The sequence below is a fragment of the Symphalangus syndactylus genome, chromosome 11, assembly GCF_028878055.3.
Source record: "Symphalangus syndactylus isolate Jambi chromosome 11, NHGRI_mSymSyn1-v2.1_pri, whole genome shotgun sequence".
Classification (NCBI taxonomy): domain Eukaryota; kingdom Metazoa; phylum Chordata; class Mammalia; order Primates; family Hylobatidae; genus Symphalangus; species Symphalangus syndactylus.
In genome coordinates, this window is record NC_072433.2 from 50,395,415 (window position 1) to 50,421,308 (window position 25,894).

The 25,894-nt window shown below is 38.0% G+C and overlaps 1 protein-coding gene across 1 annotated transcript in view; it reads left to right on the forward strand.

Moving 5' to 3' along the window:
* Nucleotides 1-25,063, forward strand: part of LOC129457752 (zinc finger protein 267-like) — a 32,199-nt gene extending 7,136 nt beyond the window's left edge. The window contains exon 2 of the mRNA XM_055233232.2: nt 22,407-25,063. Within this exon, the coding sequence (XP_055089207.1) occupies nt 22,949-24,253 (1,305 nt within the window). The 5' untranslated portion in view covers nt 22,407-22,948 and the 3' untranslated portion in view covers nt 24,254-25,063. The remainder of the gene's footprint in view (nt 1-22,406) is intronic.
* The last annotated feature ends 831 nt before the right edge of the window (nt 25,064-25,894 follow it).

Sequence of the window (25,894 nt, forward strand, 5' to 3'; positions counted from 1 at the left end):
TTGCACTGTGGTCTGAGAGACTGTTATAATTTCTGTTCTTTTACATTTGCTGAGGAGAGCTTTACTTCCAACTATGTGTTCAATTTTGGAATAGGTGTGGTGTGTTGCTGAAAAAAAATGTATATTCTGTTGATTTTGGGTGGAGAGTTCTGTAGATGTCTATTAGGTCCACTTTGTGCAGAGCTGAGTTCAATTCCTGGATATCCTTGTTAACTTTCTGTCTCTTTGATCTGTCTAATGTTGACAGTGGGGTGTTAAAATCTCCCATTATTATTGTGTGGGAGTTTAAGTCCCTTTGTAGGTCACTCAGGACTTGCTTTATGAATCTGGGTGCTCCTGTGTTAGGTGCATATATATTTAGGATAGTTAGCTCTTCTTGTTGAATTGATCCCTTTACCATTATGTAATGGCCTTCTTTGTTTCTTTTGATCTTTGTTGGTTTAAAGTCTATTTTATCAGAGACTAGGATTGCAACCCCTGCCTTTTTTTGTTTTCCATTTGCTGATAGATCTTCCTCCGTCCCTTTTTTTTGAGTCTATGTGTGTCTCTGTACATGAGATGGGTTTCCTGAATACAGCACGCTGATGGGTCTTGCCTCCTTATCAAGTTTGCCAGTCTGTGTCTTTTAATTGGAGCATTTAGCCCATTTACATTTGAAGTTAATATTGTTATGTGTGAATTTGATCCTGTCATTTTGATGTGAGTTGCTTATTTTGCTCATTAGTTCATGCAGTTTCTTCCTAGCCTCGATGGTCTTTACAATTTGGCATGTTTTTGTAGTGGCTGGTACTGGTTGTTCCTTTCCATGTTTAGTGCTTCCTTTGGGAGCTCTTTTAGGGCAGGCCTGGTGGAGACAAAATCACTCAGCATTTGCTTGTCTGTAAAGTATTTTATTTCTCCTACACTTACGAAGCTTAGTTTGGCTGGATATGAAATTCTGGGTTGAAAATTCTTTTCTTTAAGAATGTTGAATATCGGCCCCCACTCTCTTCTGGCTTGTAGAGTTTCTGCTGAGAGATCAGCTGTTAGTCTGATGGGCTTCCCTTTGTGGGTAACCCGACCTTTCTCTCTGGCTGCCCTGAACATTTTTTCCTTCGTTTCAACTTTGGTGAATCTGACAGTTATGTGTCTTGGAGTCACTCTTCTTGAGGAGTATCTTTGTGGCATTCTCTATATTTCCTGAATCTGAATGTTGGCCTGCCTTGCTAGATTGGGGAAGTTCTCCTGGATAATATCTTGCAGAATGTTTTCCAACTTGGTTCCATTCTCCCTGTCATTTTCAGGTACACCAATCAGACGTAGGTTTGGTCTTTTCACATAGTCCCAAATTTCTTGGAGGCTTTGTTTGTTTCTTTTTATTCTTTTTTCTCTAAACTTCCCTTCTCACTTCATTTCATTCATTTCATCTTCCATCACTGATACCCTTTCTTCAACTTGATCGCATCGGCTACCGAGGTTTCTGCAATCTTCACGTAGTTCTCGATATTTGGCTTTCAGCTCCATCAGCTCCTTTAAGCCCTTCTCTTCATTGATTATTCTAGTTATCCATTCGTCTAATTTTTTTTCAAAGTTTTTAACTTCTTTGCTATTGTTTTGAATTTCCTCCCGTAGCTCAGAGTAGTTTGATCGTCTGAAACCTTCTCTCAACTCGTCAAAGTCATTCTCTGACCAGCTTTGTTCCATTGCTGGTGAGGAACTGCGTTCCTTTGGAGGAGCGGAGGTGCTCTGCTTTTTAGAGTTTCCAGTTTTTCTGCTCTGTTTTTTCCCCATCTTTGTGGTTTTATCTACTTTTGGTCTGTGATGATGGTGATGTACAGATGGGTTTTTGGTGTGGATGTCCTTTCTGTTTGTTATTTTTCCTTCTACCAGACAGGACCCTCAGCTGCAGGTCTGTTTGAGTTTGCTAGAGGTCCACTCCAGACCCTGTTTGGCTGGGTGTCAGCAGCGGTGGCTGCAGAACAGCGGATTTTCGTGAGACCACAAATTCAGCTGTCTGATAGTTCCTCTGGAAGTTTTGTCTCAGAGGAGTACCTGGCCGAGTGAGGTGTCAGTCTGTCCCTACTGGAGGGTGCCTCCCAGTTAGGCTGCTCGGGGGTCAGGGACCCACTTTAGGAGGCAATCTGTCCATTCTCAGATCTCCAGCTGCGTGCTGGGAGAACCACTACTCTCTTCAAAGCTGTCAGTCAGACAGGGACATTTAAGTCTGCAGAGGTTCCTGCTGAATTTTTGTTTGTCTGTGCCCTGCCCCCAGAGGTGGAGCCTACAGAGGCAGGCAGGCCTCCTTGAGCTATGGTGGGCTCCACCCAGTTCGAGCTTCCTGGCTGCTTTGTTTACCTAAGCAAGCCTGGGCAATGGTGGGCGCCCCTACCCTAGCCTCGCTGCTGCCTTGCAGTTTGATCTCAGACTGCTGTGCTAGCAATCAGCAAGACTCCATGGGCATAGGACCCTCCGAGCCAGGTGCGGGACACAATCTCCTGGTGTGCTGTTTTCCAGGCCCATTGGAAAAGCGCAGTATTAGGGTGAGACTGACCCGATTTTCCAGGTGTCGTCTGTCACCCCTTTCTTTGACTAGGAAAGGGAACTCCCTGACCCCTTGCACTTCCCGAGTGAGGCAACGCCTCGCCCTGCTTCGGCTCGCACACAGTGCACTGCACCAACTGTCCTGCACCCACTGTTTGGCATTCCCTAGTGAGATGAACCCAGTACCCCAAACAGAAATGCTGAAATCACCCGTCTTCTGGGTCACTCAGGCTGGGAGCTGTAGACCGGAGCTGTTCCTATTTGGCCATCTTGGCTCCACCCCCCGGTCATGGGCTTTTTTTTAAATTGGGAGATTTCTGAGTACTTCCTCTGTCTTCTTTCTCATTATTAGTCTTTTGGGTATTTCTGTTTCTTCACAGTGTGGTGTTCTTTCTAAGAATCAGTTTCTTCTAAGTTACCTTTTTTGTTATGTAATTGTTCATAATAGTTTCTTATTTTTTCTCTTATTGTGATATCAGCTGGAATGACTACTTTTTCATTAATAACTTTTTGAGTCCCCTCTCTTTTTTTTCCCTTGGATAATCTAGGAAAAGTTTGTTAATTTTTTTTTTTTAAAGACTCAACTCTTAGTTTTTTGATATTTTTTATTTTTCTAGTCTCTCCTTTTGCTCTAATTCTTATTATTTCCATAATTATGCCAACATTGGGATTATTTTGTTCTTCTTGATCAAACTCCTTGAGGATTACAGTTAGATTGCTTATTTGAGATCTTTGTTTTCCTTATTATGGAACTTTATCATTTTATACTTCTGTCTTAGAACTGCTTTTGTTACATCTCAGAAGTTTCGGTTTCTTGTGTTTCCAATTTCATTTGTATCAAGATAGTTTTTTTCCCTTTTGATTTCACGGTTGTTCAGAAGCATGTTGTTTAATGTCAACACTGTATTAGTGCATTCTGTAAAGAAAAGGGATTTAATTGGCCTACAGTTCTGCAGGCTGTACAGAAGCATGGCACCAGCATCTGCTTGGCATCTGGTGAGGGCCTCAGAAAGTTTGCAATCAGGGCAGTTGGTAAAGGGAGAACAGGCAGTCACATGGCAAGAGCAGGAGCACGAGACTGAGTTGGGAGGTGCTACACACTTTTAAACAACCAGATCTCATAAGATCTCACTATAAAGGACAGCACCAACGAATTCTTTTTTTTTTTTTTTTTTTTTTTTTTTTGAGACAGAGTCTCGCTCTGTGGCCCAGGCTGGAGTGCAGTGGTGCAATCTCGGCTCACTGCAAGCTCTGCCTCCCGGGTTCAAGCAATTCTCCTGCCTCAGCCTCTCCGAGTAGCTGGGACTACAGGCGCCCGCCACCACGCCCGGCTAATTTTTTTGTATTTTTAGTAGAGACGGGGTTTCACCGTGGTCTCGATCTCCTGACCTGGTGATCCGCCCGCCTCGGCCTCCCAAAGTGCTGGGATTACAAGCGTGAGCCACTGCTCCCGGCCTACCAACGAATTCTTGAGGGATCTGCCCCTGTTATTCAAACACCCCATATTAGGTTCCACCTTCAAGATTGGGGATTACTTTTCAACATGAGTTTTGTGGTAGGAGACAAAACATCCACATTGTATCATACACATTTGTGAGCTTTCTAGTTTTCCTCCTGCTGTTGATTTTCTAGTTTTACACCACTGTGATAAAAATCTTGATATAATTTTAATCTTAAATTTAAAAAGACTTGTTTTCTATTTTTGGTTTAACGTATGATCTATCGTGGAGAATATTCCATGTATTCTTGAGAAGAATGTGTTTTCTCATACTGTTTGATAAAATATTGTCTATTTAGTTTATGGTGTTATACAAGTGAACTCTTTTTTTTATTAGTTTTCTCTCTGAATATTCCATGCCTTATTGTAAATAGGACATTGAAGTTCCCTGTTATTGAATTTCATTTTCTCACCACAGGTATGTTAATATTTGCTTTATATATTTGGGTGCTCCAGTGTTGGGTGCATACATAGTTTTAATTTGTATCTCCTCTTAACAAATTAACTTCTTTATCATCATGTAGTGAACTCCTTTCCTCTTGTGACAGATTTTCGCATGGGAAGTGTGTTTTGTCTAATATAACCAACAACCACTCCTGACTCTTGGTTGTTGTTTGCATGCACTATGGTTTCTATTCTTTAAGTTTAAGGTGTTTGTCCTTAAATCAAAAGTGAGTCTCTTGTAAGCAGCATACTGTTAGTTTAAAAAATTCATTTAGCCATCTGTATTTATTCTAGTCTGTTTTGTTTTCTATAATAGAATACCACAGATTGGCTAATTTATAAACAGGGGAAGTTTATTTGTCTCATGATTCCAGGAGCTTGGAAGGCAAAGAAAATGACACTGTTATCTGGTGAAGGCCTTTTTGCTGCATAATAACATGGCCAAAGGCCTGAGGGAGAAGAGAGCTCCCTTTTATAACAGACTCACTTTTGTGATAACTAACACACTCCCATAAGGACATTAATTAATTCATGAGGGCAGAGTCCCAATGGCCTCACCACTTCTTAAAGATCCCACCTCTTAATTCCATCACAATGGCTATTAAATTTTATCCTAAATTTTGGAGGTGACATTCAGTCTATACCATTATCTGTTTATTGGATAATTTAATCTCTTTATATGTAAAGTAATTATTGATACATAAGGATTTACTATTATAGTTGTGCTGTTTTCTGTTTTATAGTTTGTTTTTTTCTCATGCTGTCTTCTGTTAATTTTTGGATTTGTTTTTGTTGTTTTTATTTTTTGATGGTTTTTTCCATTTGTGTATCTACTACAGTTTTTTCCTAGAGGTTATCATGATACTTAGATAAAATGTCTTATATTTTAAAGGTCTAGTTTAAGATGATAACAATTTAACATCTATCCGTAGAAAAAAAGTCCACAGTTTTTCTCCCTTTCACACATTATATTACTATATATGTTATACTTTATAACTTTTTATACTGTGTATTCATTAAGTTATTGTAGCTATACTTATTTTAATGCTTTTATTTTGTAGCTTTTGTACTAGAGTTAAAAGTGATTTGTACACTAACGTTACAGTATTAGTGTATTCTGAATTTCACTATGTATTTACCATTTCCAGTGACATTTATACTTTTAACTTTTTTTGTGTTTTTCATTAGCATTTGATGTGGTTTGGCTGTGTCCCCACCTAAATCTCATCTTGTATTGTAGCTCCCACAATTCCCACATGTTGTGGGAGGGACCCAGTGGGAGGTAATTGAATGATGGGGCGGGTCTTTCCTGTGCTATTCTCGTGATAGTGAATAAGTCTCACGAGATGTGATGGTTTTATAGAGGAGAGTTTCCCTACACAAGCCCTCTCCTCTTGTCTGCTGCCATGTGAGATGTGCCTTTCACCTTCCACCATGATTGTGAGGCCTCCTCAGCCACACAGTAATGTGAGTCCACTAAACCTCTTTCTTTTGTAAATTGCCCAGTCTTGGCTGTGTCTTTATCAGCAGTTATGAAAACGGACTAATACAGTAAATTGGTACCAGTAGAGTGAGGTGCTGCTGAAAAGATAGATACCTGAAAATGTGGAAGCAACTTTGGAACTGGGTAGCAGGCAGAGGTTGGAACAGTTTCCTATGAGAAGAAGATAGGAAAATGTGGGAAAGTTTGGAACTCCCTAGGGACTTGTTGAATGGTTTTGACCAAAATGCTGATAATGATATGGACAACAAAATCCAGGCTGAGTTGGTCTTGGATGGTGTATTAGTCTGTTCTCACACTGCTGATAAAGACATATCCAAGACTAAGTAATTTACAAAAGAAAGAGGTTTAATGGACCTACAGTTCCATGTGGCTGGGGAGGCCTCACAATCACAGTGGAAGGTGAGGAGGAGCAAGTTACATCTTACGTGGATGGCAGCAGGCAAAAGAGAGGGAGCTTGTGCAGATAAACTCCACTTTATAAAACCATCAGATCTCATGAGACTTATTCACTGTCACAAGATTAGCACAGGAAAGACCTGCCCCCGCAATTCAATTACCTCCAACCAGGTGCCTCCCACAACTGGCAATTCAAGATAAGATTTGGGTGGGGATGCAGCCAAACCATATCATTCCGCCCCGGCCCCTCCCAAATCTCATGTCCTTACATTTCAAAACACAATCATGCCTTCCCAATAGTCCCCCAAAGTCCTAATTTCAGCATTAACTCAAATGTCCACAATCCAAAGTCTCATCTGAGTCAAGGCAAGTCCCTTCTGCCTGTGAGCCTGTAAAATCAAAAGCAAGTTAGCTACTTCCTAGATACACTGGGGGTGCAGGCATTGGGTAGCCATTTCAAATGGGAGAAATTGGTCAAAACAAAGGGGCCATAAGCCCCACGCAAGTCCGAAATCCAGCGAAGCAGTCAAATCTTAAAGCTCCAAAATGATCTCCGTTGACTCCATGTCTCACATCCAGGTCACGCTGATGCAAGAGGTGGGCTCCCACAGCCTTGGGCAGCTCCGCCCCCGTGGTGTTGCAGGGTATAGCCACCCTCCTGGCCACTTTCACTGGCTGGCATTGAGTGTCTGCCGCTTTTTCAGGTGTCCAGTGCAAGCTGTCAGTGTATCTACCATTCTGGGGTCCGGAGGACAGTGGCCCTCTTCTCACAGCTCCACTAGGCTGTGCCCAAGTAGGGACTCTGTGTGGGGGCTCCAAACCCACATTTCCCTTCTGCACTGCCCTAGCAGAGGTTCTCCCTGAGGGCCCTGCCGTGTAGCAAACTTCTGCCTGGGCATGCAAGCATTTCTGTACATCCTCTGAAATCTAGACGGGGGTTCCCAAACCCCAATCCTTGACTTCTGTACACTTGCAGGCTCAACACCATGTGAAAGCTGCCAAGGCTTGGGGCTTGCACCCTGTGAAGCCACAGCCTGAGCTCTCTGTTGGCCCCTTTCAGCCACTGCTGGAGCGGCTGGGATGCAGGGCACCAAGTCCCTAGGCTGCACGCAGCATGGGGACCCTGTGCCTCACCCAGGAAACCCACTTTTTCCTCCTAGGCCTCTGGGCCTTTGATGGGAGGGGCTGCTGTGAAGACCTCTGACATGCCCTGGAGACATTTTCCCCATTATCTTGGTGATTGACATTCGGCTCCTCATTACTTATGGAAATATCTGCAGCTGGCTTGAATTTCTTCTCAGAAAATGAGATTTTCTTTTCTATCACATTGTTAGGCTGCAAATTTTCTGAACTTTTATGGTCTGCTTCCCTTATAAAACTGAATACCTTTAGCACCACACAAATCACCTAGGTTACAGAGCTGCTTTAAGATTCACAATGAGACTAATGTTAGCAGGCATGCCTTTATGGGCACAGATCTGTGTGCCTTCAGGGGGGTCTCAGGTTAAGCATAACTGCTTCTGAACTGTGGCTGCATGCAGCTGGAGCCTGGTTGCAGTGCCACTTCAGGTCCACATTCAGATAATTGTTGATGGTCCTATGTATAGAACCACAGACAGATTTTTTTCCCTGAGAATCTCTGTGGGCAGGACTTTTTTTCCAGACCATAGGTGAGAGGTGAAGAAGGTGGGTTTTGCCTGATTCATGTGTCGTAGACAGGACCAAATTCTGCATGTGTGTCACATAAGACTTAGGTGGGTCTAAGTTGTCCTTGGTTCTTGGCAGATGGTCCTAGTGACAGGACAAAGGCCAAGTGGGTTATAGCTAAGTCTACAGTGGGATGTGGCAAGTTTAATTCTGTAGCCAGGACCATGATCAGCAAGCCTGCCATTTGGCCAAGGGCAATGTCTAAGGTTGACCAGCAAGGTCACATTTTTCAAGAGTAGTGATTCTCTCTTCCATGTCTTCCTTTTGGGCCATGGCTTTATGGACATCTTCTTGCAATTTGGCGTTCATTTCTTCAAATTTGATGAAATCTTTTCTAGATTTGATGAAAATCTTTTCAGATCCTCTTCCAGCTCTGTCACATGACTGGAGAGGGCAGCCAGGTACTCTTTCATTTGGCTCTGCTCCCTTGACTGTTCATGATTTCTTGGACTTCACTTACTTTAGCAAGGTCTTCCTCATAGCTTAAAGAACCATCAGAAGATCTCTTTCCATTCATGTTTGGTGTATTTTCTTGTTCATGGTTTATGTTAAGCACTCCACCTGTTAGTGTTTTTTTTTATCTGACAATTCTGTTCTTTAAGAATCATTAGCTCTTTGTGTGTGACACCTAATTCTTCTGCTAACAAACTTCAAGTGCTGCTCATAATCGTGCTCTCACCTTTTCATCCAGAGCTTTGTGCTGTTCAGATAATGACTTCAGTGCTTTCAGCACTTCAGCTTCACTGGACATGCCTGCTGGAGACTGCACTTGTTTCTTCACCACTGTCATCCTAAGATACCACTCATGCCTGGAGACAGGGCATTCCAAATGCTCTAATAGCAGCCTGGTGGTGTTCCTTTCTGCTTTCATTTTTCAGCGGTTTCTTCTTTCCTTTCAAGGAGCTGTTCCCTGCATACATTGACTTTTTTAGTAAGTGCCGTGAACTCCTGTGGAGGTGGAGTGTTGAGCTGTCTCTGCAAGGAATCTCTTTCATGACCAACCTCTTGTAATTTCCCCTGGGTTAGTGCCAGCATTTCTGGAATCTCAGTTTGTCAAGAAGACAGCCTCTTTCTTCTAGCATGCAGACCATTAACTGTTCAAAATATGAATCTGCATCTGGCTGTGAGGGGGAGCCGGACACATGGCTCCCACTTCCTCCCAGTGGGCCTTCTGCTTTGCTGATGGCCGACATTACCTCTCATATTATCTTGTTTGCCATGGGAGTGGGCGAGGAGGCTCTGCAGTGTCTAGCAGGTGGGTGTGAGCTCGGGAGCTGACGAAGGCAGCCCACAGCCAGACATTGGCAGACAAAGTATTTGTTTTTCTACATATGGCTTATTTCCCTTAACATATGAGATTCTCCAGGTCCATCCATGTTGTTTCAAATGACAGGATTTTATTCTTTTTTAATGGCCAAAAAGTATTTAATAGTATGTATGTACAGCACATTTTCATTATTTATCTGTTGCTGTACACTTGAATTGGTTTCATATCTTGGCCATTATAAATAGTGCTGCAATAAACATGGGAATGCAGATACCTTTGTCAAACTCTGATTTCCTTTCTTTGGGGATATATACCCAGTAGTGGAATTGCTGGGTCATATGGTACCTCTGTGTTTGATGATTTTTTGAGGAATCTTCATACCATTTTTTATAGTGGCTATACTAATTTATAATGCCACCAACAGTGTTCATGCATTCCTTTTCTTCACCTCCTCACCAACACATTTTTGTTACTATGTTTTGTCTTTTTGATTATACCCATTGTAACAAGTGAGGGGGTCCCACTGGGTTTGGATTTGCGTTTCCTGTGTGATTAATGATTTTGAGGGTTTTTTATGTACCTGTTGGCCGTTTGTATTTCTTCTTTTGAGAATGTCTGGTAAGGTCTTCCACACATTGTAAAATTCGGTTATATGTTTTTATTATCTTGAAATTTTAAAGCTTCTTACATGATCTAGATATTAACACCCTTTCATATGTATAGTTTGCAAATATTTTCTCACATTGTTTAGGTTGTCTTTTCACTCTGTTAGTATTTTCATTTTGTATTTAAACTCTTTTTAGTTGGATGTAATTATATTTGTTTTTTCTTTTGTTATCTGTGCTTTTGAAGTCTATTTTTAAGAGACAGGGTCTCTGTCACCCAGGTTAGAGTCAAGTAGCATTATCATAGCTCACTGCAGGCTTGATTTCCTGGGCTCAAGTGATCCTCTTGTCACATCCACTTGAGTAGGTTGACTATAGACATGTGCCACCACACCCAGCTAATTTAAAACCTTTTTTTTAGGGACAGGATCTCACTGTGTGGCCCAGGATGCCCTCAAACTCCTGATTCTCCCACCTTGGTGTCCCAAAGCATTGGGACTAGAGGCATGAGCCACTGCTACTGGCCATGCTTTTGAAGTCTTATTTGAAAAATATTTTCCAAGTCTGTTGTGAAGCATTTGCCCTATGTTTTTATCTAATAATTTCATAGTTTGGGCCGATTACATTTAATTCTTTAATCCAGTTTGAGTTGATTTTTTGGTGTATGGTGAGTGGTAGGGGTGTAGTCTGATTCTTCTGCATATGGTTATTCAGTTTTTCCTGCATCATTTGTTGAGGAAACTGTCTTTTCCCCAAAGTGTATTCTTGGCACCTTTGAAAATCAGTTTGCTTTAGATGCATGAATGCATTTTTTGGCTCAGCAGGCATATTGGTCTATATGTCTTTTTTGGTGCCAGTACAATACGGTTTAGCTTACTGTAGCTTTGTCATAAATTTTGATGTAAGTTATTGTATTGTCTCTATTCTTTTTGCTCAGGATTGTTTTGGCTATTCAGGGTGTCTTGTGGTTCCATATAAATTTAGAATTTTTTTTTCTATTTCTGTGAAGAATGCTGGTAACTTTTTGCTCAGAGTTGCATTAAATCCATAGATCATTTGGGGTAGTATGGCCATTTTAATTATATCTTTTCAATCCATGAACACAAGATATCTTTTCATTTATTCACATATATTTTATTTTTTCATCCATGTTTTGTAGTTTTAGTGTAGGAATATTTCATCTTCTTAGTTACGTTCATTGCTAGGTATCCTAATTTTAGTACTTAGTAGATGTCTTTTACATCTAAATTGGAAACAAGGAAGTTAAATGGTTCCTGTTAGAGACAAAAAGATCTTATATTTACAAAACCTGAACACAACACCAAACGCCAAAAAAAAAAAAAAAAAAAAACACCCAGAAACAACAAAACTGTTAGTACTAATAAATTAATTAAAGTTGCAGGATATAAAATTTCATAATTCCATTCACAATAGCTACAAAAAGGAAGTCAGTTCATTTAAAGTTCATGTTTGTATATGGTACAAAGTGAGGTCCAACTTTATTCTTTCCCATGCAAATTTCTAGTATTTCTAACATTCTTTGGTGAGGAGACTGTGCTTTCCTCATTGTGTGTTCTTAGAACCCTTGTTGAAGATAAATTTACTATATACATGAGGATTTATGGGCTCTCTAATTTTTACATCATCTATAATACTTGTCTGTCTTTGAGTACCACAGTTTTGATTACTATAGCTTTGTAATATGTTTTAAAATCAGAAAGTAGTTGTCTCTTTTTTTTTCCCCCCAAGATTGTTTGGCTATTTCTGATTTCTTGAAATTCCATAGATATTTTAGAATATTTGAATACTTCTGCAAAGAGATCTGTTGTTATTTTGATAGAGAGTACATTGAATCTGTAAATCACCTTGGATAGTATTGACATCTTAAGAATATTGAGTCTTCAAACTCTTAAACGTGTGTGTTTGAGACTGTTTAATTTCTACATATTTGTAGACCTGCCAGTTTTCTTTTCATTTTTAACTTCAAGCTTTATTCTGTTGTAGTCAAAAATAATACTTTGTGTGATTTCCATCTGTTTAAATTTGCTAAGACATTTTATGGCTTAAAAAGTTGTCTATCTGGAATAATGTACCATATGTGATTAAAGACATTGTGTATTTTGCTGTTGTTGGGTGAAAAGTTATGTGTATATGTTAAGTCTAATTGTCTTTAGTGTTCAGGTCGTCTGTTTCCTTATTGATCTTCTTCCTGTTTTTGGTTTTGTTCATTTTTGCATTACTGAAAGTGGAGTATGGAAGTCTGCTACTATTATTGTGCTGCTAGCTACTTGCTTCAATTCTGTGAAAGGTCACAATGTATATATGGGAGCTGTGACATTAGGTGCATATATGCTAATGCTTGTTATAGCTTTCTGGTCAGTGGGCACTATTAGTATTACGTAATGCCCTTTCTTGTATTTTGTGACAGTTTTTGATATAATGTGTATTTTGTCTGATAGTATTTTACTTTGCATTTAGATTCTTTTTTCCATGCTTTCACGTTCAGCCCATGTGTGTTTTTTGTATCTAAAGTGGGTCTTTTATTGAAAGCATAGAGTCGGATCTTGTTTATTAAATTTCAGTGAAATTTTGTCTTGTGAATGATTTAATTTTTTTTATATACAAAGTAACTACTGAAAGGGAATGACATTGCTTTTTGTTTTTTGTTTTAGATCTTGTAGCTTTTTTATTTCTGTTTTCCTCTTGCTGTCTTCCTTGGTGTTTTATTGATTTTTTTTTATAGTGGCATATTTTGATTCCTTTCTCATTTCTTTTTGTGTATCTACTATAGGTATTTTTGTGGTTACCATAGATATTACACAAAACATCTTAAAATTATTAACAATTTGTATTAACCTGATGACTTTAGTAGCATACAAAAATCCTGCCTCTTTATGTCCCCTTATTGTATTTTATTGAGGTCACAAATTATATGTTTTTTATTGTGGATCCATTAACACAGATTTTTGGTTATTTTTAAGTGGTGTCTTTTCACACACATAGGCTCAAAATAAAAGGATGGAGGAAGATCTACCAAGGAAATAGAAAGCAAAAAAAGCAGGGGTTGCAATCCTAGTCTCTGATAAAACAGACTTTAAGCCAGCAAAGGTCAAAAGGGACAAAGAAGGCCATTACGTAATGGTAAAGGGATCAATTCAACAAGAAGAGCTAACTATCCTAAATATATATGCACCCCATACAGGAGCACCCAGATTCATAAAGCAAGTTCTTAGAGACCTACAAAGAGACTTAGACTCCCAGGTGATAATAATGGGAAACTTTAACACCCCACTGTCAATATTAGATCAACGAGACAGAAAGTTAACAAGGATATCTAGGACTTAAACTCAGCTCTGGACCAAGCAGACCTAATAGACATCTGCAGAACTCTCCAACCCAAATCAACAGAATATACATTCTTCTTAGCACCACATTGCACTTATTCTAAAATTGACCGCATAATTGGAAGTAAAACAGTCTTCAGCAAATGTAAAAGAACAGAAATCACTACAAACTGTCTCTCAGACAACAGTGTAATGAAATTGGAACTCAGGATTAAGAATCTCACTCAAAACTGCACATCTACATGGAAACTGAACAACCTGCTCCTGAATGACTACTGGATAAATAACCAAATGAAGGCAGAAATAAAGATGTTCTTTGAAACCAATGAGAACAAAGACACAACATACCAGAATCTCTGGGACACATTTAAAGCAGTGTGTAAGTGGAAATTTATAGCACTAAATGCCCACAAGAGAAAGCAGGAGAGATCTAAAATCGACACCCTAACATCACAATTAAAAGAACTAGAGAAGCAAGAGGAAAGAATCTTAAAATTACATAGTGAAAGGAAAATGTGAGAGATGTGCCTAACTGGTGTTTAGGAAAAGGAAGTCTACACACCTGTATGTATTTCAAAGTTAACAGGCTCTCTAATGCCTAGTTATTGGTTATACAGATTGCATAATGCCACTCAGTATTTTTATTTAAAATACTTTATAAGCATATTAGAAATGATATATGATGAGTGTATTTTCTAATAATCTAGATTGTAATACAAAACAAAAATGAATCAAAAAGTAAACTGCAATTAGGACTTCCAAATTTCCTTTTTAGAAATTAATCTAGCTGCCAATTGCATTTTAATTGGACCCTTGGTGTCATCCATATATATATATACACACACACACACACACACACAATGTGTTTATATATATATATATATATATATATATATATATACTGTGTATGTGTAGTGTATTCATTGCCACAAGGTACTGAAAATTTTTTGTCATCTTTGTATCCTATATTTCCATGTAATTATTAATAATACAGAATTATATCAGGTAAATTAAATAAATTAAAAAGAGAGCCATACAGTCACACACACAAGAAAGTGTTTGTCTTTTCAAATGTATACCAGAATTAAAAGTATTCTGTATACTGTTATTACACTAATACCAAATACTTTGTGTATATTATTACCTTAACCAGAAAACTTTATATTGTTACATGATTTTGTGTTCCTCCCTACTATGATTTGATTTTTCAATGTAAAGAACTGACTCCTTTAGCATTTCTTGTATGACAGGTCTAATGGATATAAATTCATTTAGCTTTTATTAAGAATTCTTTCTTTCTTTTTTTCTGAAACGGAGTCTCGCTCTGCCGCCCAGGCTGGAGTGCAGTGGCGAGATCTTGGCTCACTGCAAGCTCCCCCTCCCGAGTTCACGCCATTCTCCTGCCTCAGCCTCCTGAGTAGCTGGGACTACAGGTGCCTGCCACCACGCCCAGCTATTTTTTTGTATTTTTAGTAGAGATGGGGTTTCACTGCGTTAGCCGGGATAGTCTTGATCTCCTGACCTCGTGATCTGCCCGTCTTGGCCTCCCAAAGTGCTGGGATTACAAGCATGAGTCACTGTGCCCGGCCCCGAGAATTCTTTATTTCTAATTCATTTTTAAAGCATAGTTTGGGCAGATGTAGTGTTCATAGTAGGTAGTTGTCATTTTTTCATCACTTTCAATATATCATCCTGCCATCTTCTGGCTTGTGAGATTTTTTGCTGAGACATCTGTTGATCATTTTGTAAGAGTAAAGACTTGGCCTTGTATGTGCCAAGTCATCTTTTTCTTTCTGACTTCAAGATTCTCTTTGTCACTTTTGAATTTCTGATTATAATGTCTCATGTGAGTCTCTTTGTGTTGCTGCTAGAGTTAGTTGAACTTTAAATTTTAGGCCATTTTCTCTGTCAGATTTGGAAAATTCTTAGTCATTATTACTTCAAATAAGTTTTCTGCTCTTTTTCAGTCTAGAATTCTCATGAGTGTATTGGCCTACTTGATAGTATCCCATAGGTTTACTAGGCTCTTTTTTCCTTCATTTTTTTATCCTGTTTGCCTTCCTGACTCTAAAATTTCAAATGACCTGTTATCAAGCATGCTGGGGATTTTTCACCTGCTACATCAGGTCTGTTGTAGACCTCATCTAGTGAATCTTTAAATTTAGTTTTTATTTTTTACCTCCACACTTTGTGTTTTTATAGTTTTAATCTCTTTGTTCATTTTCATTATCCATTTTCTCTTTTAGTTTAGTTGTGTTCTCCTTTAGTTGATTCAACATTTTTAATATAAATATTTTAGCCAGTTGTGTAGCTCATGCCTGTAATCCCAACTATTTTGGAGGCTGAAGTCAGAGGATTGTTTGAGGCCAGGAGTTCAAGACCTGCCTGAGCAATATATTGAGACCCTTTGTCTATAAAAAATAATAAATATGACTGGGCGTGGTGGCTCACGCCCGTAATCCCAGCACTTTGGGAGGATGAGGCAGGCGGATCATGAGGTCAGGAGATCAAGACCATCCTGGCTAACATGATGAAACCCCGTCGCTACTGAAAAATTAGCCGGGCGTGGTGACAGGCGCCTGTAGTCCCAGCTACTTGGGAGGCTGAGGCAGGAGAATGGCGTGAACCCAGGAGGCGGAGCTTACAGTGAACCGAGATCGCGCCACTGCACTCCAGCCTGGGCGACAAAGCAAGATTCCATCTCAAAAAAAAAAAAAAAAAAATACACTAGGTGTGATGTTGCATGCCTGTAGTTTTAGATAGGAAGCTGATGCAGGAAAATCAGTTAACTTCAGAAATTTATGCTTGCAGTGACCTGTGATTGTGCGACTGCTCCCTGGTCTGAGTTTTTTTTTTGAGAAATGTCCCTTCAAATCTTCTGCCCGTTTTTGATTGGATTATTAGATTGTTTCTTATAGAGTTGTTTGAGCTCCTTACATATTCTGATTATTGATCCTTTGTCAGATGGGTAGTTTGTGAATATTTTCTCCCATTCTGTGGGTTGTTTCTTCACTTTATTGAGTATTTCCTTTGTTGTCCAGGTGCTTTTTAACTTGACATGATCCCATGTGTCCATTTTTGCTTTGTTTTCCTGTGCTTTAATACATTACTTAAGAAATGTTTACACAAACCATTGTCCTGGAGAGTTTCCCCAATGTTTTCTTATAGTAGTTTCATAGTTTGAAATCTTAAAGTCCTTAATCCATTCTGATTTGATTTTTGTATATAGTGAGAGATAGGGGTCTAGTTTCTGTTTTTAATGAATAGGTTGTTTTCATATATGTGGATACCCAGTTTTTTTAGCACTAGTTATTGGAAAAAACTGTCCTTTCTCTAGTGTATGTTCTTAACATCTTTGTTAAAAACGAGTCCACTCAAGGTGTCTAGAATTGTTTTGGGGTTCTCTATTCTGTTGCATGGGTCTGTGTGTCTGTTTTCCTGCCAGTACCATGCCATCTTGATTACCACAGCTGTTTAGTGTAATGTGAAGTCAGATAATGTGACTCCTTAAGTTTTGTTCTTTTAGCTTAGGATAGCTTGCTATTCTGAGTCTTTTGTGGTTCCATATATATTTTAGGATTGTTTTTTCTAATTCTGTGAAGAATATCATTAGTATTTTGATAGGGATTGCACTGAATCTGTAGATTGTTTTGAGTAGTATGGATATTTTAACAATATTGATTCTTCCAATCCATTGACATGGGATTTTTTTTGTGTGCGTGTGTGTGTGTCCTCTTCTCTTCTATTTATTTATTTATTTATTTAATTAATTTATTTTTTTCAGATGGTGTCTCCCCCTTGTTGCCCAGGCTGGAGTGCAGTGGCACGATCTTGGCTCACTGCAACCTCTGCCTCCTGGGTTCAAGTGATTCTCCTGCTGCAGTCTCCCAGGTAGCTGGGACTCCAGACATGTGCCACCATGCCTGGCTAATTTTTTGTATTTTTAGTAGAGACAGGGTTTCACCATGTTGCCTATGCTGGTCTCAAACTCCTGACCTCAAGTGATCTGCCCACCTTGGCCTCCCAAGGTGCCGGGAGTACAGGTGTGAGCCACTGCACCTGGCCATCCTCTTCAATTTCTTTCATTCATGTTTTATAGTTTTCATTGTGCAGATCTTTCACTTCTTTGGTTAAGTTAATGTCTAGGTATTTAATTTTATTTGTGGCTACTATAAATGGAATTACTTTCTAATCTCTTTTTGCAGATTCTCTGTTGGCATATAGAAATGCTACTGATGTTTGTATGTTCATTTTATATCCTGCAACTTTGTTTATCAGTTCTTATCGTTTTTTGGTGGAGTCTTTAGATTTTTCTAAATATAAGACTGTAACATCTGCAGACAAGAATAATTTGATGGCTTCCTTTCCGATTTGGATGCCATTTAGTTTTTTCTCTTGTTCTACTGCTGCTGTAGCTAGCACTTCCAGTACTATGTTGAATAACAGTGGTGAAAGTGGGCATCCTTGTTATGTTCCAGATCTTAAAGACTTTCAGATTTTTGTCCTCCATTCAGGATGATACTAGTTGTGGATCTGTCATATATGGTTTTTATTATTTTGAGGTATGTTCTTTCTATACCCAGCTTTTTGAGGGTTTTTATTATCAAAGGATGTTGAATTTTATTAAATCCTTTTTTCAGCAGCAGTTGAAATGATCATATGATTTTGTCCTTCATTCTGTTGATATGATATATTGATTGATTGCATATGATGAACCATTCTTGCATCCCAGGGATAAATCCTACTTTGTCATAATGAACAATCCTTTAATGTGTTGTTGAATTCTGTTTGCTAATATTTTGTTATTTTTACATAAATATTTATTATAGATATTGGCCTACAGTTTTCATCTTTTGATGTATCTTTTTCTGATTTGGGTATTATGGTAATACCAGCCTCAAAGAATGAGTTTGGAAGTATTCCTTCCTCCTCTGTTTTGGAACTTTTTGAGTAGGGCTGGTATTAGATCTTTAAATGTTTGGTAGAATTTAGTGGTGAAGCCATCAGGTCCTGGGCTTTTCTTTACTGGGAGGCTTTTTATTATGGCTTTGAACTTGTTACTTGTTATTGGTCTGTTCATGTTTTGGATTTCTTCCTTGTTTAATCTTGGTAAGTTGTATATATCTGGGAACTTACCCATTTTTGTTAGATTTTCCAATTAGTTGGCATACAGTTGTTAATAATAGCCACTAATAATCTTTTGAATTTCTGCAGTATCAGTTATAATGTCTTCTTTTTCATCTCTGATTTTATGTGGGTCTTCTTTTTTTCTTAGTCAAGCTAAAGGTTTGTAAATTTTATATATCTGCTTAAAAAAATCAACTTTTCATTTCATTTTTTTTTTGTATTTTTTATTTGAATTTTATTTCTACTGTGATCTTTATTATAATTTTTGTTTTGCTGTTTTTTAGTTCTTTAAGATGCAACATTAGGTTATATGATTTTTTTTCCTTTTTGATGTAAGCACATATATCTATACATTTCTCACTCAGTACTGCTTCTGCTGTATCCCATAGGTTTTGGTATGTGTTTTTTCATTATTTGTTTGAAGAAATTTTTCAGTTTCCTTCTTAATTTCTTTATTGATCCAATTTTCATTCAGGAGCATATTATTTAATTTACATTTGTTTGTATAGTTTCCAAAATTCTTGGTACTGATTTTTAGTTATATTCCATTGTGGGCAGAAATGTTTGATATTATTTCACTTTTCTGAATGTTTTAAGACTTGTTTTGTAACCTAAAATGTGTGTATCTAAAAATTTTCTATGTGCTGAGAAGAATGTGTGTTCTGTAGCCATTAGATAAAATGTTCTGCAAATATTTATTTGGTATATTTGATTTATAGTACAGATTAAGTCTGATGTTTCATTCATGATTTTCTATCTGTAAGACCTGTACAATGCTGAAAGTGGTGTGTTGAAATCTCAATTATTATTGGGGCCTCTCTCTTTAGCTCTAATACTCTATGTCTCAATGCTTTAGTGTTGGGTGCATGGATATTTAAAATTTTTATGTTCTCTGACTGAATTGATCCCTTTATCATAAAATGACCTTTGTTCTGTCTTCATAGTTTTTGTCTTGAAATATATTTTATCTGATATAAGTATAGCTACTTTAGTTCTTTGTTTTTTTGTTTTCATTGGCCTAGAACATTTTTCTATTCCTTTATTTTTCAGTCTATGTGTATCTTTATAGGTGAAGTGTATTTCTTGTAGGCAGCAGATAATTGGATCTTCCTTTTTTCTTTTTTTCACCCATTCTGTGTCATTTAATTGGAATGTTCAGTGCATTTCCATTCAGCGTTATTATTGATAAGTATGTGTTAACTCCTGCCATTTTGTTATTTGTTTTTGCATTTTCTTTCCTTTGTCCTTCCTTCCTGTCTTCATTTTAGTGAGCATGATTTTTCTTGGTGGTATGATTTAATTTCTTGCTTTTTTGTTTCTGTATCTGTTGTATGTTTTTTTATTTGAGGTTACCATGAGACGTACAAATACTGTCTTATAACCTGTTGTTTTAACTGTCAACAACTTCACACTGATTGCCTGAGTGAACAAATAAGGAACAAGAAAACTAGTAAAAACTCTACCCTTTAACTTTGTTTCCCCATTTTTAAACTTTTTGTTGGTTCTCTTTATGTCTTATTGTACTGTCTTGAAACATTGTTGTAGTTGTATTGAGTCTTCATTGAGTATTTCTACTTGAGTATTTTATACATCACAATTACCATCTTATAATATTCAGTTTTTCTCTGTGCTATTACCAATGAGTTCTGTAGCTTCAGATGACTTCTTATTGTTCATTAACATTCTCTTCTTACAGATGGAAGAGAATGCCCCTTAGTGTTACTTGTAGGACAGGTCTGGTTTTAATGAAATCTCTCAGTGTTTGTCTGGGAAGGTCATTTTTTTCTCCTTCATGGCTATGGAATATTTTCACAGGATACACTATTCTAGTGTAAAAGTTTTGCTACTTCAGCACTTTAAATATGTCATGCCGCTCTCTCCTGGCCTGTAAGGTTTCTACTGAAAATCTGCTGCCATACATACTGGAGTTTCACTGTATGCTGTTTCTTTTTTCTTGCTGCTTTTAGGATCTTTTATTCTTAATTTTTGGGAGTTTGATTATTAAATGTCTTGAGGTGGTTGTCTTTGGGTTCAATCTGCTTTGTGTTCTGTGACCTGGTTGTACTTGGATATTGATATCTTTATAGATTTGGGAAGTTCTCTGATTGTATTCCTTGAATAAACTTTCTATGCCTCTTTCTCTCTTTAAGGCTAATACCTCTTAGATTTGCCCTTTTCAGGGTGTTTTCTAAATCTTGTAGGCATGCTTCATTCTTTTTTGTCTTCTCTACATATTGTCAAATTGCCTGTGTTCAAGCTCGATAATTTTTTCTTCTGCCTGATCAATTTTGCTATTAAGAGACTCTGATGCGTTCTTCAGTATGCCAGTTGCATTTTTTAACTTCAATTTCTGCTTGATTCCTTTTAATTATTTCAATCTCTTTGTTCAATTTATCTGATAGAATCTGAATTCCTTCTCTATTTTATCTTGAATTTGTTTCTTCAACACAACTATTTTGAATTATCTGTCTGAAAATTTACTTATTTTGTTTCTCCAGGATTGGCCTCTTGTGCCTTATTCAGTTTGTTAGGTGGGGCCATATTTTACTGGATAGTCTTAATGTGTAGATGTTCATCTGTGTCTGGGCATTGAAGAGTTAGGCATTTATTGTAGCCTTCACAGTCTGGGATTTGTGTCCACCCTTGTTGGGAAGGCTTTCCAGAATTTGAAGGTACTTGGATCTCGAATTCAATAACGTTGTTCTTCCAGACTCATAGAGGTACCATGCTGTTGGTCTTGGTTAAAATCGATGAATTATCTGGATTACCAAGCAGAGGCTCTTGTTCTCTTCCCTTAGTTTCTTCCAGACGAATGGAATTTCTTTCTCTATGCTGAGCTACCTGGAGCTGGGGTGGGATGACACAAGCTTCCCTCTTGCCCCCACCACTGGGACTGTGCTAATTTAGACCTGAAGTGAGCACAGCACTGGGTGTCACCCAAGGCCCAGTGTGATTACTGCCTGGCTACCACCTAAGTTTACTCAAGACCTTAGGCCTCTACAATCAGCAGGTGGTAACCAGCCAGGTTTGTGTCTCCTCAGGGCAGTGAGTTCCCTTTGGCCCCAGGTAGGTCCAGAGATATTGTGTGGGAGCCCGATATTGAAGTCAGCAGCCTATTTATCTCATGTTCTATTCTACTGCAGCTAAGCTGGCATTCAAATTACAAGACAACATCCTTCCGACTCCTCCCTCCCCTTTCTGCAGGCAGAGGAGCCTCACACTGTGTCTGCCACCACCACCAGCCACAGGGGTTTCCACTGGGCTATCACTGATGTTCACTCAGTGCCCAAGCATTCTTCAGTCAGCTTGTGATGACTGCTTCCACATCTGGGACTTACTCTTTGGTGCAGGGCAGGTCCAGAAATGCTGACTCAGGGACCCTAAGAGTCTGCTTGGTGCTCTTCCCCGCTGTGGCCAAGCTGGTACCTCAGGTGCAAGACAGAATCCCATTTACTTTTTCCTCTGCTTTGCTCAAACAGAAGGTGTCTTTCACTATACCCACCACAGTGGGAAATGTTCTAGGTCACATCTGAAGCCAGCACATCTCGGAGTCCAATGTTCATGATGTGTTATTGTGGTACCACTGTTGGTTATTCGGAGACCAGCAGCTCCTAAGTCAGAAGATGATGAATCCTGCCAGGTCTGTGCTGTGATAGGGCAGCACTGGGTTCATTGTAGTCCCCTAGTCACTGTGCTCTCCATCTCCCAAATGAACAGATTTCTCCCCGCCATGCAGATGCTGCTGAGGGGCAAGGGCGAGGTGGCACAAGCACTCCCTTTCCTCCACTGTTGGTGACTTAGTGGTTCACATGCCACTTTATTGTAGCAAAGTTATTGTAGTAAAGTTTGTATATCAACTGAGAAAACAGGGCCTCAGGTGTTGCACTTACATGTTGTTATATTCTCAACTTAGCATAATTTTGTATATTAGATTTGTAAAATATATGTACCTGAATCTAGTAATTGGAATTCTTAAAATTTTCATATCTTTCAGTTGTGTTTTCGCATTATAACAAGGACCTGTTGACAGAGCACTGCACAGAAGCTTCATTCCATAAAGTGATATCGAGGAGACATGGGAACTGTGATCTTGAGAATTTACATTTAAGAAAAAGGTGGAAAAGGGAGGAGTGTGAAGGGCACAATGGATGTTATCATGAAAAGACTTTTAAATATGATCAATTTGATGAGTCCTCTGTTGAAAGTTTGTTTCACCGGCAAATACTTTCTTCTTGTGCCAAAAGCTATAACTTTGATCAATATAGGAAAGTCTTTACTCATTCATCATTGCTTAATCAACAAAAGGAAATAGATATTTGGGGAAAACATCACATATATGATAAAATTTCAGTGTTATTTAGGCAGGGCTCTACTCTAAATAGTTACTGAGATGTTTTCATTGAAGATAAAAATTATCATTGCAATAATTCTGAAAAAGCTTTGAACCAAAGCTCAAGCCCTAAAAATCATCAGGAAAATTATTTTCTAGAAAAACAATACAAATGTAAAGAATTTGAGAAAGTCTTTCTTCAGAGTATGCATGGGCAAAAGAAGCAAGAACAGTCTTACAAATGTAATAAATGTGTAGAAGTTTGTACCCAGTCATTAAAACATATTCAACATCAGACCATCCATATCAGAGAAAACTCATATAGATGTAATAAATATGATAAAGACCTTAGTCAGTCATCAAATCTTAGAAAGCAGATAATCCATAACGAAGAGAAACCATACAGATGTGGAAAATGTGGGGATAGCTTTAACCATAGTTTGCATCTTATTCAACATCAGATCATTCCTACTGAAGAGAAACCTTATAAATGGAAAGAATGTGGCAAAGTCTTTAACCTTAACTGTAGTTTATACCTTACTAAACAGCAGCAAATTGATATTGGAGAAAACCTTTACAAATGTAAATCATGTAGCAAATCTTTTACTTGTTCCTCCAATCTTATTGTGCATCAGAGAATTCACACTGGAGAGAAACCATACAAATGTAAAGAATGTGGCAAAGCCTTTCGCTGTAGTTCATACCTTACTAAACATAAGCGAATTCATACTGGAGAGAAACCTTATAAATGTAAAGAATGTGGAAAAGCTTTTAACCGTAGTTCATGCCTTACTCAACATCAGACAACTCATACGGGAGAAAAACTTTACAAATGTAAAGTATGTAGCAAATCTTATGCTCATTCTTCAAATCTTATTATGCATCAGAGAGTTCATACTGGAGAGAAGCCTTATAAATGTAAAGAATGTGGCAAAGTCTTTAGCCGTAGTTCTTGCCTTACTCAGCATCGGAAAATTCATACTGGAGAAAATCTTTACAAATGTAAAGTATGTGCCAAACCTTTTACTTGTTTCTCAAATCTTATTGTGCATGAGAGAGTTCATACTGGTGAGAAACTCTATAAATGTAAAGAATGTGGCAAAGCCTTTCCTTATAGTTCACACCTTATTCGACATCATCGAATTTATACTGGAGAAAAACCATACAAATGTAAAGCATGTAGCAAATCTTTTAGTGACTCCTCAGGTCTTACTGTGCATCAGCGAACTCATACTGGAGAGAAACCCTATGTCTGTAAAGAATGTGGCAAAGCCTTTAGTTACAGTTCAGATGTTATTCAGCATCGGAGAATTCATACTGGCCAGAGACCCTACAAATGTGATGAATGTGGCAAAGCCTTCAGTTATAGGTTATACCTCACTACACATCAGAGAAGTCATACTGGAGAGAGACCCTACAAATGTGAAGAATGTGGCAAAGCCTTTAACTCTAGGTCATACCTCATTACACATCAGAGAAGTCATACTAGAGAAAAAACTTTAAAAATGTAAAACGTGGAGCAGTTTTTTTACTTGTTACCCATGTCTTATTGTGCATCAGATAATTTATATGGGAGTGAAACCCTACAAATGTTAAAAATGTGGCATAACCTTTAACCATTTTTCAAGCCTTGCACAACAGCAGAGAATATAAACTGAAAAAATCCATACAAGTACTAAATATGTGGCAAATTATTTTAAACTGCTCAACCCTTACTCAAGATAATCCATACAAGAGAAACACTGTAGATGTAAAAATGTGAAAAGTTTTATTCAAACTATCAACTTATGAGTCACCTAGGGGTTCATAGAAAAAGAAAGTTTGCAGATGCAATAAATGTGAGGAAGTATTTAATAAAAAATGAAGTCTAAATGTGTCAGAGAATTTATGTTAGAAAGGACTAAAGCACAGACACTTTCAGCCTTTATACTAAAGAAGAGTATTTTTTATACAGAATAAAGGCAAAATAATTAGATAATTTATTTGCTTGTATGTTTTAAAGTAGCAAGAACATTGATGTTTTGACAGGTATATTTCATAGATACTTCATTTGTATTTGCAGTATTTGAGGTTTTTGGAAGGCAAATATTATTTATATAATTCAGCTTTCAGATCTGCTGCTGCTTTTCCTTAATCCATGGCATTCATGTGAAAATATGTGTTCTGGTTTTTTTCTGCATCAGAGCAATGTGAGGTCCTTCTACGTTAATATCATTGACGTCAACATTTTTCATGGAAGTTTAATGCCAAATGTAAAACACATGAAGAAAATATTTTAAAATATGCTCTTTGTGTTTGAATAAAGTAGTAATGCATGTAAACATATACGTGTTTAGAGCATTTTTCTATATTAAAGTAAGAGGGATATTCTGAATTTTTGAAATTACTTCAATTCCTTCATAAGTTAAAAAAAAAAAAAAAAAAAGACTTCATTTTAAGCAGAGGTCCCCAATCCCAGGCTGTAGACTGGTTACTGGTCTGTGGCCTGTGAGAAACTGAGCTGCACAGCAGGACATGAGTGGTGGGTGAGCAAGCATTACCACCCGAGCTCTGAATCCTCTCAGATCAGTGGTGGCATTAGATTTTCATAAACCCTATTGTGAACTGTGCATGTGAGGGATCTAGGTTGTGTGCTCCTTAGGAGACTCCAACTAATGCCTGACGACCTGAGGCAGAACATTTTCATCCCAAAACCATCTCTCTCCTTGCCAGTTTGTAGAAAAATTGTCTTCCATGAAACCAGTCCCTGGTGCCAAAAAGGTTAGGACCACTGAGTTGAAGTACTAACATATCTTTAAAACAAAATAAAGTAGGAGTCTTTAGCATTATTTGATGTGATAGAAGACATAGTGAAAAAGTTGAGTATTTGATGTGATGAGAATAACATCTTCACCTGTATCAGGGAAATGTGAAGATAATTCCTATCAACATTCACTAAATAATTAGCCTCACTTTCAAAAAAAGTAGAAAACAGAACTGCAAGATTAGTATGTTGGAAAAAAAGAATGCTTCTTGAGTACTTGTAACTGATTTTGACCAGGAAGAATATAGTGGATTTTAAAATGCTGTAGACTATGGGTGAACTTAATTTCTTTTAATAAAATGAGTTGGTTTTTCATGTTTTAGCACTGATGTACAATGAATGAAATGTT